General features: G+C 58.7%; 1 protein-coding gene across 16 annotated transcripts in view; it reads left to right on the top strand.

Moving 5' to 3' along the window:
• The window catches only part of NCOR2 (nuclear receptor corepressor 2), a 211,547-nt gene that overhangs the window by 128,490 nt on the left and 66,001 nt on the right, over nucleotides 1-17,056 (top strand). For 15 of the 16 annotated variants that reach the window (XM_032431582.1, XM_032431581.1, XM_032431580.1 and 12 more), the window contains 2 exons: nucleotides 14,252-14,382; nucleotides 15,695-15,867. In XM_032431582.1, coding sequence (XP_032287473.1) covers nucleotides 14,252-14,382; nucleotides 15,695-15,867 — 304 coding nt within the window. The remainder of the gene's footprint in view (nucleotides 1-14,251; nucleotides 14,383-15,694; nucleotides 15,868-17,056) is intronic. The other variant, XM_032431570.1, reaches the window with a different exon arrangement.

Raw genomic sequence — 17,056 nt, 5'->3', positions numbered from 1 at the left:
CTCTCTGGGGGTGTTCAGGCTACCCCCGCAGCAGACAGGAGGACTAGGAGAAAGACCACTTCCATTCTCAGCCTGGAAAATTCTAGAACTCCTGGCTTGGTGAATCATGATCCCTGTGGTGAAAGGGTCACATGCCCAGAGCAAGGACTGGGTTCTCTGCCTGACTTGGACTGGTTAACAAGTTCAACATTTAAAAATATTTATAGTTTCTTTGTGTTGTTTTTATGCATATTTGAAAACAGAAAATAGCCAGTACATCAACTTGTAGTTTGTCAGCCGTCACTGTTTAGGATGAGATCGAGGGATTATTTACGTTAGAGCAGGGCTTGGCAAGCTGTGGCTCTTAGGCCAAGTTGGCCCACCCTTTCTTTTGTGAATAAAGTTTTATTGACACACAGCCATGTCCATTCATTTCCATATTACTGTGGCGGCTTTTCTGTTATAGCAGCAGAGCAGGGTAGTCGTGACAGAAACTGCAAAGCCTAAAACATGTATCGTCTGGTCCTTTCCAGAAAATGCTGACCTCTGAGTTGGAGAAACAAGGAGCTGGTTTTAAACAATGTTTGGCAAATAATGGTAAAGATGGTGGGGGTCTGTAGCGCACAGGTGAAAGGGGGCTCCTGGGTGATCGATCAGTGCTTGGGAGACAGAGAGAGGGGATGGGTTCACTTCACTTGCAGGCTATTGAAAATCAGCTCAGGGCAGGTGCTGGGAGCACGTGACTCCCGGAGGAGGCAGGCTTGTGCTGTTGGAGGAGGGATTTGGGCTGGACGGGCAGACGGCTTGGGGGCACTGCCGTTGGGTGCTGCCTACAGCTGGTGGAGGTGCATCCCTCCGGGGGCCTTTGGCCTGGGGCGCCCAGGGGAGAGTGATGCAGACCAGGAGTGGCGGGACCTGGGATGAGAAGGTCCTGTGGTTTTCTCCCTGACGTTGGCGTCTTCCCTTCCCCAGGCTGGCCAGGGCAGGGTCCTGAGGCATCGCTCTCAGCCATCCCCAGTGGGGTCCTGGTGCCCACCGTGAGGCACTTTGCAGTCGAGTCCCACAGATGGGTTCTTAACCGGCATCCTTCTTCTCCTCTCTTGCCTTCTGGGAATTGTGCTTCCACACTGTGGACCCACTTTCCTGTTGGCTAAGCTACATGTAATTAAGGGAGCAAATTTGTCGAGAGGAGAATAAGTAACCCGTCACTGCACTCAGGCATAAGTGGTTGGGACTGAGTGTTGGTTCTCCTTGGCTGGGGCGCTGAAGGGTGGCTGTGTCTGGTTTGTGGATGGGGTTTTCCTTGAGCATTGTGTGGCCACGGTTGACCAGCCTGATTGCCCATCTAACAGATGTGTAAAAGCAAGTCTTACTGGCTTGGAGCTATTTAATTCCAAAGACCCAGCTGTGCTGTTTTGTTTTGTTTTATTTTATTTTATTTTATTTATTTATTGTTATTTATGTATTTTTATTGACATATAATGTATTATTTGTTTCAGGGGTACAGGTCTGTGATTCATCAGTCTTATACAACTCACAGCACTCACCATAGCACATACCCTCCCCAGTGTCCATCACCCAGTCACCCCATCCCTCCCACCCCCCAGCTGTGGTGTTTTAGGAATGGAAGTGCAGTCAGGAATTTTCTAGACTGAGAAGCACAAACTCAAATAAATTCCAGGCAGGGAGCATAAATATGCTGAGGCATGAAAGGCAGTAGGGAGTGGTGGGGACTGTGGCAAAATAGAAGGGGAGCTAAAGGCCTTTAGGTTTATTTAAAAACCGTCATCAGAGATCTCTTGAGCACCTACTATGTGCCAGTTCTCCTGCTAGTCTTCCCAGTGTGTGTGCCCTCACTTGCCCCCCTGCTTCTTTGGGGTCACTGTGGGTGGGCTCATGAGGCCCCTCCAGGTGGCTGGGCTGGGGGCTCTGGAGAAGAAAGAGTTCTGACAGATGGGGAGAGCCATGTTTGCATGGAGAGAGATGAGGACTTGTGTGTGTTGAGGTCATTTAGTGAGGGGGGGTACCCCCAGACGAGTCCCGGATGGGAGGGTTGGGGGTGTCAGCGTCCTTCATCTTTGGTCTCGGCTGCCATGCCTTTTATTCTGTGGTGTTAATTCTGTTTATCGGATATTTGTGTGCTGGGCACAGGGAGCTCCTCGCTGGTTGTTCAGGCCAGAGTACATAGGTGGTTCCCAGATAGCATGCCAGCGGTCTGAGAGCCTCCATAGAGTAGGGGCCCTCAAAAGTGGACTCCTCAATGGACAAGAACAGAAGTGAGGGTGTCCCCGGCAGAGGGAGCAGCAGGTACAAAGGCACTGGGGTATGAGAGAGCATAGTGCCCTTAGAGTCTTTGGAGCAGGGGTCTTAACAGCTTCCAGGGTGTTAAATGAATGAAGGATTGGAGACAAATCTTCTGCTCATGTTTGATGAGTGACTAGCGTTGTTTCTCTACTCTGTGGAAGACAGAAGTACAAATGTGAGGGTACATGGCCGCTCACACTTGACCTCAGCTTCCGTGAGAGGCAGCAGGGAGTAGTGAGGCCTGTAGCCGGCTTAGCTCGTGACCTGGGTCCACCCCGCTGACGTTTGGCCAAGGGTCCTCGTACTGCCAGAGCCGATTTTTGAGCATGAGCTGGAAATCTGGATTTATGTGGAATTGCCTGAGTTTTCCATCTTAGGTTGCATGAAAAACAACAAGACATTGACTGTATGGGCCAAACAACTCCTGTTTGCCCTTTTTCTTTTTAAATTAAGTTTTTAATTATAATGCCATTGTAGTTAACATGTTAGTTTCAGGTGTGCAATAGAGTGATTCAGCAATTCGATGCGTTACTCAGTGCTCACTGTGGTAAGTGTGCTCTTAATCGTATTTGCTCTCCATCTGTCCTCGGCCCCCAGTGTAAGACCTCTGGATTCGAGAATGGTAAGGCTTGGGTGGTGGAGGTAAAGAGGGGATTGTGTGTGACTTGGGGGCAGAGGCCAGACCATGCAAGGCCGGGGCGCTGGGGAGCCCTGGAATATTGTATAGCAGAGGAGAAACATCTGTTTCCTCTTTTTGTCTGCGTCATCTTGGATTAGCCATAGTGTCTGCACTGCTTCTCCGGTGAGGTTTTGCTTTCTGCTCAGGATGGTGCCTCAGGCTGGGGCTCCCAGGATGGAGAAAGGATGCCTCTGTGTTCTGCCTCTCGCAGAAAGACGGAAGGAAGCAGGGCGGGAGGCCCCTGTCTCCTGGGAGCTGGGACACGGCGTGGTGGCCCTCCCCTCCCTCTCATCAGCCAGGGCTGCTGGTGTGCCAGCGACAGAGATGCACACACACGTCCTGGAAGGGCTTCTGTGCCAGGCAGACCCACCGCCCTCACCACTGCCCACCGGCCCTGTTCACAAATATGGAATAAACGGGTCAACCCAAGTGTTGACTCTGGGGCTGTAAGTCTTTTCTCTGCCCCGTGACAGTGAAATAAATGGCAGACACAGGTCCCTCGGCCCCTCTCATTAATCTGAGATGCAATTACTGGTGGGGCCTGAGCTTCCTTATTTCTGCTTGGTTTTATAAAGGCCGTGATCCTGCTGATACATGTCGCAGTGAGGAGGGCAGGGGTTCCCGCAGCCTGGCACGGGAGGCAAGTCAGGCTTGCCCCACCTTCCTGGGTCCCTTTAGTTTTGGAGGAAGACGTAGGTCGTCTCAGCCAGTATTTGTTGGGGAGACGCTGGGAGGCCAGCGAGACAGGGGAGCCCTGTCAGAATTGCCAGGGAATGGCCTTGCGGCGTGATGGGACAGTGGTGCTGCTGGCCATTCACTCAGCCCCAGGACCTGTGCGAGGGGTGGGGTGCGTTTTCACTCAGAACTTTATGGGGGGGACGTACTGCCATCATGCCCGCTTTATAGGTGCCAGGAGGTGAGGAACCTGCTCTTAGTGGCATATTCAGGATTCGAACCCAGCACAATCTGCCATTGGAGCCCAAGGGGAGACCCTGGTGATCCCATTTGCCACCTTTTGGCCGTGTGGCTCGTCTTCTGGAAGCTGTCCCTCACTGACCTTGTAGGGCCTGTGTTCTTCGGTCTGTGTAGGCCCTGCTAGGAAGCAGATGGACCTCGCTGTGGGTGGGACGCGCCCCACTGAGCCCCCATCTGCATCACGCCCCCAGCCCCGTCTGGGTCTCCATCTCCACTCACTGGGAATCATCTATTCCTGGCCCCACGTGCACCTGGCTTCTGGGAGCCTGCAGCTGGAAACTCTTCCCGTCTCTTTTAGTTCTCCTCTGCTCTGGGAGACATGGAGGGCTGTCTTGCAGTCTCTCTTCGCTCCCCCAGCCCCATGCATGTCCCCGCCCTCCTCCAGGTGGCCCGTGGCTGCAGAGGCTGTGGTGCCTGTCTGTGATTCCCGTGGCTTGGGGCCACACCGTGGCTGAGGTTGGCCATGAGGGGCCTCTGAGCTTCTCAGCCCAACAGGTGCCCCTTGATGGGCCCTCCCCACCAGGTGTCAGCTGCCCAGGACTGTGTGTTCATCTGAGGGCATGTATGGAGTGCTTCCTGCATGTCAGGACTAAAAGTTCTGCCTTTGGAGCCAGATCAGACCGTGATCTTTCAGGAAGCTAGAGCAAAGGCATCAGCCGAGCATGGCTGTCTTGACACCTCACAGACTGTCCCGATTAAGAGCCCTGAGGTGGGTGTGAGGGGTGCTTCGAGGTGTTGGTGAGTGGGTTTGATGACCCTTCTCTCGGCTGGGCGGTCCCACCTGCCACCTCGTAGAAGGTGCATTTTCTGAGTTGACTGGCTCCTAGCCCAGGCCTGGGGACGGGGGATGGCCCTGATGTCTTCGCCCATGCCCGTCTCCTCACCATTCTTGTCTCAGTGGGTCCTGGGCTCAAATCCCCGCGTCTGGGGAGGAGGGGACCCCACGGCGCTGGTGGCGGGGAGTTCCTCTCCCCAGAACATAGGGCACACCACCGCCTGCTCCTGCTGGAGTCAGTGTCCCCAGGCTGTCCCCTTCTGGGGTTCCAGGCTGAGTCACGGACCTGAGACAGAGCTGGCGTCCAGCTGAGGGTCTCCCAGCTGCCACCAGGAGGGCTTGTCAGAAGTCAGACTGCTGGGCCGGGCCCCTCCATGGGGCCTGAGAGCCCGCATCTCTGACAGGCCTCCAGCAGTACTGGCTGCTGGTCTGGACCACTCAGAACCTCAGCCTGTGGGAGGGGCGGGGGAGGGAGCAGGGTGGCAGAAGGGGAAGTTGAGGCATGGTGCCAGCTCACCGGCAGATGGGGGCAGGAGGAGATGACCCCGAAGGGGAGATGAGCGGAAATGGCCCTTCTGAGGTGTCCTGCGCTGGGCAGACAGGGCCAGGTCTCAGACCACAAGCCGTGCATGGACCGCTGGGGGGCGCTTGCGGCAGCAGGGGCAGCAGGCAGCTTCCAGAAGGGGACCTGGCCAGTCCCTCCGGGGGACTAACCCTGTGCATTTTACTGTTTGCAAACTATGCTTCCCAGTGGTCATGACCTTCTCAAATGCTTAACCACAGCGTGTGAAGCAAGACGTCACTGCGTCTGCTCAGGTGACACCCTGTCCTGTCACACCCTCATCACTCGCCCTGTGCAAGCCATTTGTTTACCATGTTGACGGTCATGTTTGAAAGCATGGGTGGTTACAAAAGTGGAATGTAAAACTCCTTGATGAAAAGCAGCAGTCATTGGGTGTCTCTGGGCTTAGACCCTTAGACGGCTGCCCCGAGAGAGGTGAGGTCCACCTGGCATCCACGGCGTGGGTGCTCAGCCCTGGAGGCCAGGCATGTGCGCTGGTCGTTGGGGCACCAGGATCACTTCTGTGTTTAACAGAGGGTGCCATCCACCTTCCAGAAACTTCTCCATATTCTGACGGAGGGAGATGCAGGCCAAGCCATAGAGTTTTGGAATGCCAGCCGCTTCACGCCCACCCCCGATGGAGCCCACACACCTGAGCTTTGGCAGGTGGGAGCTGAGTCCCCGGCTCCTGGACCCTGGCCCATGAGACCCACCTCTGAGTGGCAGGCGTGCTTGGGGGCTGGGCCCAAGCCCGAGCATCCTCTCTATGAGGTGAATCACGGGCTGAGGCAGATGACAGTACAGTGGTTTATAGTTCATGATTCATGGACAGAGGGGCCGAATTATCCCAGCTAATTGCAGAACCAGAGCCCAGGAATGCTGTGGTCAGTAGTCGGCCTAACTATGCAGGCTGTCGGGGAGCTGAGAGTGTGAGGCAGATTTGGGCCAGGCAGCAGGGCCCATCCCTGCTGTGGCTGTGACTGAGGGGCCACGGTGGCCCTCCAGGCGATGGGGGGCCGTGCCGTGGAGGGGGTGTGTCCCCGGGGGCGAGTGCTCCCCTGGGCAGCTGGGGCTCAGCCTTCTGGCCTGTCCCTGGGTGTCTGAGGGGAATATGCAGGGGACCCCACTTCCCCTCCTGCCCTCTGGCCTGCACGTCCTTGTGCTCCGTGGCTCTTCTCTGTGGCCCAGTCCAGCTCCCACCACTGACCACTCACTGACCCCCGGCTCCTGTGTTTTCTGGGTTGATCTCCCTCTCTTGCCCTCTTTCCTCCGTCTTTGTGTCCCGTCTCCCTCTTTCCCCACATGTGAGTCTCTGTATCTCTCTTTCCACCTGTGCCTGCATCCGTGTCCCTCTCCCCTCCCCACACCCACACCTTTCTGCCTCCATCTCTACCTTCCTCCCCCTCTTTCCTCCTCTCCCTGATCCTTCTTCCTGCTCCTCTGAGCCTCCTCTTCCAGCTCCTTGCCAAGGGACAGGTGACCTTGTTCCGGTTGCTGAGGCACTCTAGAGGCTCCCGTGCCTGGGGCAGCTCTCACGGGGGACAGCGTGACCTGGAAGGCCGTTCCAGGACAGGCCCAGCCAAGCGCAGTCCACGCGGGGAGGGGCAGCTCCTGTGCAGTCGGGGCTGGCTCCCAGGGCCTGGCTGCCCCCCCTTGGGCTGATGAAATCACTCGAGGTCTCCCCCCAGTGCAGTCTGGCAGGGACGTGGGGCAGGCCAGATACGGCCACACTGACCCCGGGTGGGGCTGTGTTTCTCTCGGCCTGCTGGGTAAACGTGGGTGTGCGTGTCCTGAACATGGCCCGGAGCCCAGATGGCCTCCAGCCCGGGGGTCTATCCGACTTTCCTGGGCGGCCCAGGCCTGTAGGAGGTGACGCTTCTGCGCTGCTGGGGGCAAGCCGGGCTGAGCCAGACTGTCTGGATCTAGGGCTTCAGTGAGCAGATGTCCCTAATTCCTGCCCAGGAGGTGAGAGACCTGTGGGAGGCCCCTCTGGGCCGGTAGCCCCCCAGACATATTCCAGGGACCACTGTTCTCAGGAGGGTGGGTGGTCTCCTTCCCAGGAGAGGCCATACCCCAGGGAGCGAGCAAGCTGGGCTGCCGTTTTGGGAGAAGACAAACATGGCCTTCTCACGGGCCGTGATGTGGGGGCAGGGGGGGACCTGGCTCTGTGCCAGCCCTGTTCGAGGCAGACCACATCAAAGGCGTAGAAGGACATGGAAAATGTGAGCCCAGCCCAGAAAATGTGAGTGTGGAGCATTTGGACCCCAGGGGGGTGAGAGGTGGGGGGCTGACAGACCCCACATCCGGGCATCTCAAGCTGGGCTGCCAGGAGTCAGGAAGTAGTTACCAGAAGGGCAGCATTTGTGTGGGTCTGTGCCAGTGTGGGTCAGGCAGGAGGGGCCCCCTTGGGCTCCTCCTGGGTGGGTTGGTGGCCATGTTGGAGACCTTGGTGTCATGACTTCCCATTGTCCCCATTCTAGGTGATTCCACAGTGAACACGACAAACGAGGTCCCCAGAGCGGACAGGTCCATGTGGGAGGTGGGCAGTGCACAAGTAAATTAGCGTGATTATTTGAGGTGGCAGAAGGGCTGTAGAATGTCGGGAGACAGCTGATTTGAGGGAGGGCAGCTTTTAGGGAGCTGACCTCGAAGGCTCCTCTGAGGAGGTGTCATTTGGGCTCAAACTTGAGGGATAACAAGGAACCAGCCAGGCAGAGTTGGAGGGAGAATCCCAGCCAGTGAGTGCAAAGGCCCTGAGGTAGGAATGAATGTGGCATCTTCCAGGAGGCAAGGGGGAGCGGCCCCAAGGGAAGTGGGTGAAGTGAGCAGGGCCAGGCAGGGGCTAAATCCCATGGCCTTGTGGTCTGTCAGACCACCGATTTTATTCCCAGCTGCAGGACAGGATCTGATCGACAATTTCGAACCAGAGCGTTGGCTGCCACAACCACACATCTCCCTGCAGGCAGAACAGACGTCATGGGTGTGTGTGTGTTAAACGCTACTCGGGTTTTGTTGGCACATCTGTTTGCAGGGGAGTGCTGGGGAGTGTTTAGCAACCAGCCTTGTGGGGGCGAAGCCCCGATTTGTAGCACGTAACCGTTGCCGTGGTATAAATACTCCCACCGTGCCCGATCTAAGCTACCGACGTGACGTCACCAAAGGTGGAGCTGGGAGGGGGCGTGCCCAGCGCCGTATCCTATCCCACTTCCGCTGTGTGGATGCAGTTGATGTAAATAACCTCAAGAGCATAGGTAACGGATTTATGTAGTCAAATAATTGGGAAGTGATGCATTTTGAGTACTTCTTACCTTTGTTTTTATCATAAGTTCTTTAACTGTAAGGTTATGTAGTTTTTAATAATGGCTGTGTTCAACAACTTTCCTGCAAAATCCTTGAAAGTTGAAGTCTGCTCTCTTGAGCTGATCTGAGCCAGTTCCAGCACACCTCTGTCTGGACTCAGGGGGCATCCCCTGTCTGTGTTTCTCCAGGAGGGACAGACGGACTGGATGAGGAGGGTAGGGGGCCGAGGGTCAGGTGGGGGCCACCAGGACCAGAAAACTCTGTTGTGTCTTGCCTCTGACCCCTGACCCCAGTTCTCCCCCCTGCCTTGGGCTCCCGGGCCCCCTCGTCCCCACTGACAGGAGACGGCAGGTGTCATGAGGACAGAACCCCTCTCGGGGTTTGCTCATTGGGGGCGCATGGTCTCTACTCAGTGACGGGCTTGTTGAACGAGCGGCTGAGATGGTGATGCCGGCAGCGCTGTGGGGCGCGGGGAAGCTCTCACGGCACGTTTCTGAGGACCTGTCATCTGAGGATTAAATCTCATGCCGAGTTGCCCTTCAACATGGGGCAGAAGACGTCATCCCCTCTCCCCCCCACCCCCCCACCGCTGACGGGAGCCTTCAGCGGCTGTCCACTACCACCAGGGCGCCCGCCGTGTGTCTGAGCGTGGGGTGAAAGGTGGCCGGGCTCGGCAGCCATGTCCAGTATGTCGCGCAGTAGGGATGGTGCTTGTGTTCATGTCTCCATGCCTTTGCCCAGGCAGGTCCTCTCCCTGCAGTGTCCCCTCTCATGCTTGTGAACCGAAAGCCTTTGGGGACTCCACTCAGAGGCCTCCTTCCCTGTCCCCGTGGGGCAGGCGGAACTGCCACCACATCTGCCGCGTGCTGTGCCTTTTGAAGTCTCCTCGGCACTGAGCCTCCTTCTGCCCTGGCGGAGTTCCTTGTCCCTGTGAGCCGAGGCGCCAGCTCCGGAAGGCTGGGGACCGCATTTTTGGTGGCATGGTGTCCCCCTTGTGGGCTCAGAGCACGAGTGTGGGGGAACGCACAGGTGGTGGCGTGGTTCGGCTTGAACGGGGGGAGCCCGTGACCTCCCAGCCCCGGGTAGCAGGCAGAGCACCTGCCCGCAGGATCTTGCTAGGAAATGCCGTGCAACCTGGGGCGAGCTCCCGGACTTCTCCGTGGCCTTGTGTCCTGTTCTGTAGAACAGAGGTAGTCCCGGGGCTGTTGGGAGGATTCCGTTAACTCACAGGCAGAACGAGGAGAAGGCTTCATCTGGATGTGTTCTGACCCGTGCAGTTTTCCGTGCAGCCCTGGCCTGGGGCTCAGCACAGCGCGGGCTCCGTTGCCGCTTGCCTGTCCTGCGCTCAGCGCTCCGGGAGCAGGGGTCCCTCAGGGACCGGAACTGATGGCTCTGGCTAACCGTAGATCCGGTCAGCTTTTCTGCAAAGCCGTGCTGTGGTTTGGGAGGGACGTTCCCAACTGAGTACTGGGCATGAAGCCCATCGTGAGCCTGACCATTGACGTGTCTGAAAAGCAGAGGTAGCCCCTTCCTCATGAGCTCCACAGTCGTTTGAGATGGAGTTTGGCCTCCGGATCTACCCCGGGTCCACAGGGGTCACCTCTTGCCACTGGCAAGGGTCCTGGTGTGATTTGTGAAAGAAGGATCCCTGAAAGCCTCGTTCCTCAGTGTGATCCGGGCACTAGCAGCTCAGCCTCCCCAGGAAGCTGCCTAGAAATGCAGAGGCTCAGCCCACCCCAGACACACGGAATCTGCCTTTTCCCACTATCCCCAGCGGATTCGGGCACTGTCTAGATGGAGCAGCGCTAGTCTGGGGCAGGGGTGGCCCACTGCCTATTTTGTAAATAAAGTTTTATTGGCACACAGCCATGCCTATTTGTTTACATTTTGGTTGCTTTCAAGTTAACAAACCGCGTCGAGTTGAGCAGTTGTGACAGAAACGGGTGGACCTGTGGCCGTACGGAATTAACTTCTTACAGGAAAAGTTTGTCAGCTCCTTGTCTAAAGCACGAGTCCTCAAGCCTGGTTGCCCGTCAGAATAACCTGGGGATTTGTGATTGGTGTGGGCGTGGCCCTAGCGTCAGGACTTCCCAGAGCTCCCCAGGTGACCTGTGTGTGTGGCCATCAGGCAGTGGGAACCTTGGCTCTGAATCGCCCGTGAGAGCCAGCAAGTGCAGTTCCACAGCCGTGGATGGCCTGAGGTCCAGACGGGGAGCCGTAGTGGGTGTTCGTCCTCCTGTTTGCTGTCCTAGGCCATCGAAGGCTTTCGGAGACTGACCTGGCTGCGGGGGCCTGTGAGTTGGGATCCCGTCTCGCCCCGTGAATCTGGAGTGAATGGAGCCCTCCTAAATCAGCCCGTTCATCTCCTGCATGCAGCAGGAGGCCAGGCAGATGGTCATTATTGTGCCCGACAAGCCTCTGTCCCTGGAAAACGTGTTTCAGGCCAGGATGGGCCTGGGGTTCCTCCCTCCGTCCCCTGCACTGGTGCCACTCAGCTTGGCGTGCCGGGACACCTCGCCCAAGGGAGATGGCGGTCAGGTCACAGGGCACCGTGAGCCCATCTGGGGGCTCTGTGCCACGGCTCCACGGCGGTGTTGCTCCGCTGCCCCTCCTCCCCACCCCTGCACTTAGGGCTTGGGAGAGTGTCCGGGCGGGGGCACGGGTGTCTGGCACCGGGCTTGCACACTGGGCGGGAAGGGATGGGAATAGTGACCAGGCTCTAGTGCTGATGGGGACTCCTGAGCCTCCCCGCGAGGCGGGCACAGGTCGGGGGAATCTGGCTCAGAGCACCAGCTGAGGAGTGAGGGGCCCGCTGGGGCAGGCGGCGATGGCAGGAGAGGGGGCTGGGCGTAGCCGGGGCTGACTTGGGCGTAGGCTGGAATCCTGGCACTGCCGTTGACCGGGTTTGTCACTCGACGTCTCTGTGCCTCAGTTTCTTGTTCTGTAAAGTGGGCGAATGAAGGGGTTGGTAAAGGAGGTGATTGCAGTTCATAGAACAGTGCCTGGGGCCTGGCACTTAGAGCGATTTTTGTTATTCGTGCTGTGATATGGATGATGATTCAGGGGTGGGGGTGGTTACGGGTCAGCCCAGGCTCAGGTGGGGGCTCGAGGAATCTTGAACGGGGAACAGGGTGGGCTAGGTAGGAAGGGGCGGGGACGCCCAAAGACCCCCCCCACACACACACCCGAGGCCCCAGATTCTGGTCAGAGACTCTGAGTAGGGCTTTGGGGACCACGGGACCAGGCCATCAGCTCTCCTCCCTCCGAGGCCGTGAGGCTTTGCCTCCCTGCAGGATGGGAACATGGGTCACTGCCCTTCCTGTCTCAGGTGGCTAAGGGCGTGGAGCAGGGTGGCTTGGTGTGGTGCCAGGGACAGGCCGCCTTTGTGGATGGGGCCCCACCTCACCGCTACTCTTGGTTTTTCATCTTCATCACTATGCCTGGGAGTCAGAAGGCCAGGAGCCAGTCGACAGAACGCGCAGCTCAGTGTCAGGCGTGTAGTCAGCCCTCGGGGAATGTTGGCATCTTCCTAGTGGGGTTTCTCCAGGATTCTGAGGGGGGAGGGCCACAGGAAGGGACGTAGTTCAGTGTGGCACAGATGCAGACTCCCCTGGGCCTCTGCCCCTATTAGTCAGGAGGCATGGCGCGGGCTGGGCCCCCGTGGGCGGGGAGCCGCACCTCCTGGCTGTGCTGGGATGGGCAGTGGTCTGCTTTGTGGAGGATGAGATCCCAGGGCGCTTTGAGGCCCCACCAGGCTAGATCCAGGGAATGATGATAGGTGCCTCCTGGAGGGTGGCCTGGAGTTGGGCCCGTGTGGCCGTTGGGAGGGACAGCAAGAAAACATTTGGAGTGAGGCTGCCTAGGCGGGGGGGTCTGAGTGCAGATGTAGCTGAAGGCAGGTGTTGGAAGATGCCAAGCTTCTTGTGGTTGGAAAGCCCCTGGAAAGCCTGGCGTCAGGCTCCCAGGTGTTGTAGAAGTCAGCAAATCTGACAGGTAGAGACAGTAGCCACACCAGGTGGCCCATGCGGCAGGGGACCCCTCCCCAATCAGCCACGCTATCTCTCCTGCCCTGGAGCCAGGTCCCTGACCCCTGCTCACCCCCCCTTGCCCTCGTCAGGTGAGTGTGCAGAGGGCACGCTGTGTTGGAACAAACCGGGAAACCTCTCTGTCCCCCTTTCCACTGCTGGGACGGACAGCTCCAAAAGAGACTTCGCCTTTTGGGTGTGAGAGGTGGCCATAGCTCCTAGGTGGTGGGAAGTTTATGCCTTAAGTGTTTGAGGGGTTCTGGAGGTGAGGGACAGGCTAGTTAAGGGCCAGCCACCGGAGATTGGCAGCAACATGGTGGGGGTGAAGGGGCTGCTCCAAGTCCAGCCGTCGTGCCCCTTGCCTCCTCCGACAGAATAGAGGGGGTTCTTGGAGACGGGGAGGCAGAGCCAAGCCAGGCGGGCCCAGGGCAGCTGCTGCCACAGCTTCAGAGAGCGCAGGGTTCCCTGCGAGCATGCAGACCCACGCTCTGGGCCCCAGCATCCGCAGAATGCCCACCCCCCCGCTTCCTAAATTCCAGCCCCACGAGAGGGTCTAGGGAGGGGGTCGCAGGCCGAGGCAGCCTTGGGTGTCGGAGTCGGACGGGCGTGTGTTCTGATGCGGAGGAAAGACGCAGGGAGGGAGCGACACCCCGCCTGCCCCCCCGTCCATCGGCATGGTTTCTTTCTCCTTGTCTGATAATCGGTGTGACCGTACCCCTGCCACGCGCACAGGGCTCTTCAGTGGCAAGGCTTTTCCTTTCACTTGGCTCATCGGCACGGAAGGATGGTCTGGTTTGGCAGTTGCCTGCAGGGAGGACTTTGGGGTGGCCGAGAGGATCAGTGTATGTTTTAAAAGAAATCAGGCAGGGCAGAAAGGAAGTCGGGCAACCTCTCGGGAAGGAGCAGGCCGCCCTCCCTTTCTCCCCTGTCCTGACGTGGGCAGGCTCAGCGGCCCAGGGTGATGGGGCAGGCAGGCCCGTACGTGCCTTGCCGCTGGGCAGATGAAATAAGAGCCTTCGGGAGGAGGCTGGTTTGCTGTGAGCCCCTTTCATCTCCCCCTAAAGTGGAGGTTCGCTTCCCCTTGATGCGAGGAGAGCAAGCCCGCTGTTGCAAGAGTGGGTCCTCGACATGGCAGCAAGCACCTTCAAATGGGCCGGGGCCCAGGACACCCCTCCCGCCCGCCCATTCTGCAGCTGTGGTGACAGGCTGAGAGGTGGCCTGAGCTTGGTCAGGGATGTGTCCCCAGGTTCCCCGGTGCTCAGCCTGCTCTGGCCCGAGGCCGACTGGCGGCCCTCCCCGTGCTGTTGATGGTGTCAGTCCCACTTTAACACCCACGCCAGACTCCAGTTCTGTGAGGGTGCTCTCATTTCCGCCTCCTGGCCCTGGGCTGAGGTGTAGGCATGCTGAAAAGCCCTGCTTTCAAGGGGCAGAATCAGCACAGAGAGGTTAAGATCATCATCTAAGGTCACACAGCCACCAAATGGAGGATGCAGGAGTTGAGTCCAGGCTTCCGATTTCTACACCTCGCCCGGGACTCCCGCCTCCCCAGACCCCGTGGGCTACAGGACCCCAGGCTGTGGCCGGGGCTTGCTCAGCCCAGGTGCGGAGACTCACCTGTCTCACTGTTTTCCTCCCCCCGCGCCTCCCCCCAGCAGCAGCAGCAGCAGCAGCAGCAGATGCCCCGGAGCAACCAGGAGGAGAAGGAGGAGAAGGAGAAGGACAAGGAGGCCGAGAAGGAGGAGGAGAAGCCCGATGTGGAGAACGACAAGGAGGAACTGAGCAAGTAAGGCTGCCGGGCTGCCCAGCCGGGGCCCGGCCTCGCCCCCCCAGGTGGTGCGGAGCTGCTCCCGACCCCGCTCGAGGCTGTGAGGACAGCGGTTTGGCATCTACGCCTGCCGGGAAGGGAGGCATTTTCGGCTCCGTCTGAACCTGACAGCCCCCCTTCCGGAAGCCTGCCCGGCCCCCTCCCCTCTCCTCCCGCCCGCCCTTTCCTCCTCAAACCCTCTGGAGACCTCAGAGACTGATAGCTCATTTGAGCTCTACTCCTGAGCTAATAAATCTAGGCAATGACTTTGGAGCTCTTTGCCTCCTCATCTCCTCCCCCTCCTCCGCCAAGTCTCCCGAGATGCCAGGCGGGGAAGGGGGATCAGAGAAGCTGGTGGAAGGACTAGGTATGCAGGCGGGCCCTGCCCTCACCTTTAGATTTATCGCTGTCAGCGTGAGCTCTTGCAGATCAAGGCACGGCCTCCCGTGCCTGCCAGGGGCGGGTGCCGAGCACAGCCAGCTGGAGATTCACGCCGGAGGGGGGGCGGGCACGGCTTCGTGCCAGGTACCTGGAAGAGGCTCAGGAATGTGGCTTCAGAGAACATCTGGCTTCGTTACCCCCTGTCTCCCAGACGTCCAGGCAGGGCCTTCGGGAAGATGAATGGGAGGCGGGGGCGGTAAATCCAAGCGGCCCCACAGTCAACCCTCCTGAGTCAGCTTCTGAGAAAGCCCCAGCCCTGGGTACGGAGGTCACATGCACCCCCACACACCTGGCTCAGCTGCAGAAGCCCGGCAGGAGACTTCCCTTTTGTGTGTGCTGCAAGGCATGGTGGCCCTTGGTAATAACTGGCAGCAAAGCAAGTGCCGTTCCTAGAGCCCCGCTGAGCCTCTGTGCTTTGGGGAGTGAGGTGGCCTTGTAGGTCGTACCCGCCTGCACCCCATGCACTTAGTGCAGTAGTCTTGCGGACGGGTAGCAGAGAGCAGCTCCCTGTTGGGTGTGTGAGATGGTCTTGCAGACGGCCTGTGTGTACTCTCCCGTTTCCTACCAGACCCCAGCCCTCCTTCGGAGAATATAAAGCTGAGGTTTGCACAAATACAGGGGCACTGCGGAGAGCCGGTGGCCGCGGCCCCTCGTCTGGTGCATGGAGAAGGCTTGCGGGTTGCGGCCCCCCAGCCCTCACCCCGAGCTTTCCCTGACTCCCAGCCTCTGACTGGTACCAGCCCCCTGGCAGCCAGCACTCCTCGAGCTAAAGAAAAGCAGGTCTCTTGCAGCGGCTGTCTGGTTTCCTGACGCAGGTGAAGCCATCCCTGTCTGTCTCTCTGGCCTTCAGGGAGAAGACAGACGACACCTCTGGGGAGGACAACGATGAGAAGGAGGCAGTGGCCTCCAAAGGCCGCAAAACTGCCAACAGCCAGGGAAGGCGCAAAGGCCGCATCACCCGCTCGATGGCCAATGAGGCCAACAGCGAGGAGGCTGTCACCCCGCAGCAGAGCGCTGAGCTGGGTGAGTTTCGGGCCGGGGAGGACGGTGGCTTCCGAATCCCAGCTTTAGCTTCCGGATTCACTGGGTGGCCTGGGGCGAGCTCCTAAACCTCTCTGTGCGTCCTCATCTACACAGTGCTCGCTGGGGTGTGGGAAGGGCTCTGGCTGTCAGCCCTGGTGTCCCGGAACTGGGAGGTTCACGTAAAAGTCCCGATCGCCAGTTTGGGTTCTGTTCTTCAATCAGATCTGGCCGTGCTTGGCCCCCGTTCCCGCCAGGTAGTGGCTGGCGCTGAGTAGCCACCACCCCTTTTCAGAAGGACCTGGGCGCAGACTGTACCCGCCCCCCCACCCTGCCCCCAGTCCCAGGAGGCCTCTGGGTTCGTACTTCACTTCTGTGGGCCTCAGTTTCTCCTGCTCAGCGGACATCCACCCCCAGGTGCTCTGAGCCTCATCCCCCTCCACCTCAGGTTGTGGGGGGTGGTGGGGGGAAGAGATGGATTGAGTAGCAGTTCTCAAGTTCAGCCACAGGGGGGCAGCCAACGTGTGTCTGTCATCTGTACCATTTTGGCTGTTGGGGGGCCCCACCTTCCCGCCTCTGTGGGAGCCCCCCTCCCGGACCTTGAGTGCTCAGGCTGAGGCCCCAGCCACCAGGGTACCTTCCCAGGGTGGGAGTTGATGGAGGTGATGTTTCGTTCTCACAGATGCCCCCTATCCCACACCCAGGGTCCATGCCAGACACCTGTCCCTTCTTCCTGTGGGAGATAATTTGTACCCATTTCATAGATGGGCTGTTTGAGGTTTAGAGAAAAGATGTTGCCTCCATAGTCGGGGAGTTAACCGGGATTCAATCCCAGCCCCGTTGGCCACAAATTTCATGTGAATCCTGTAGGCTTTGGTGGCTGCCCCTTGGTGCCTGGAGGCCCATGCAGTGGTGGGCCCAACTTCTGGGAAGCTCCTCTTGGGCCCCAGGCTGATGTCGGGGCTAGTCTGCTGGGTGTAAAACACCACCCCGGGCCCTCCAGCGGGCTATTCCAGCACCCCCACCCTGAGCTCAGACTTCATAGCTTCCCTCTGAGGATCCCTTGGGAAGGAAGGGGGAAGTTTGTGAGGTCTCACAGATTGGCAGGCCGTGGCAGCAGGGAGTGGGGGCCATCTCCCCTCTCCTGGCTCGAGCTGTTCCTTCTCAGGGGGAGGCTGCCCTGGGGGGAGGG

The sequence above is a fragment of the Phoca vitulina genome, unplaced genomic scaffold (assembly GCF_004348235.1).
Source record: "Phoca vitulina isolate PV1807 unplaced genomic scaffold, GSC_HSeal_1.0 scaffold46, whole genome shotgun sequence".
Lineage (NCBI taxonomy): Eukaryota > Metazoa > Chordata > Mammalia > Carnivora > Phocidae > Phoca > Phoca vitulina.
The sequence above is the reverse complement of the archived record's forward strand: the minus strand, read 5'-3'. Positions and strand labels throughout refer to the sequence as shown.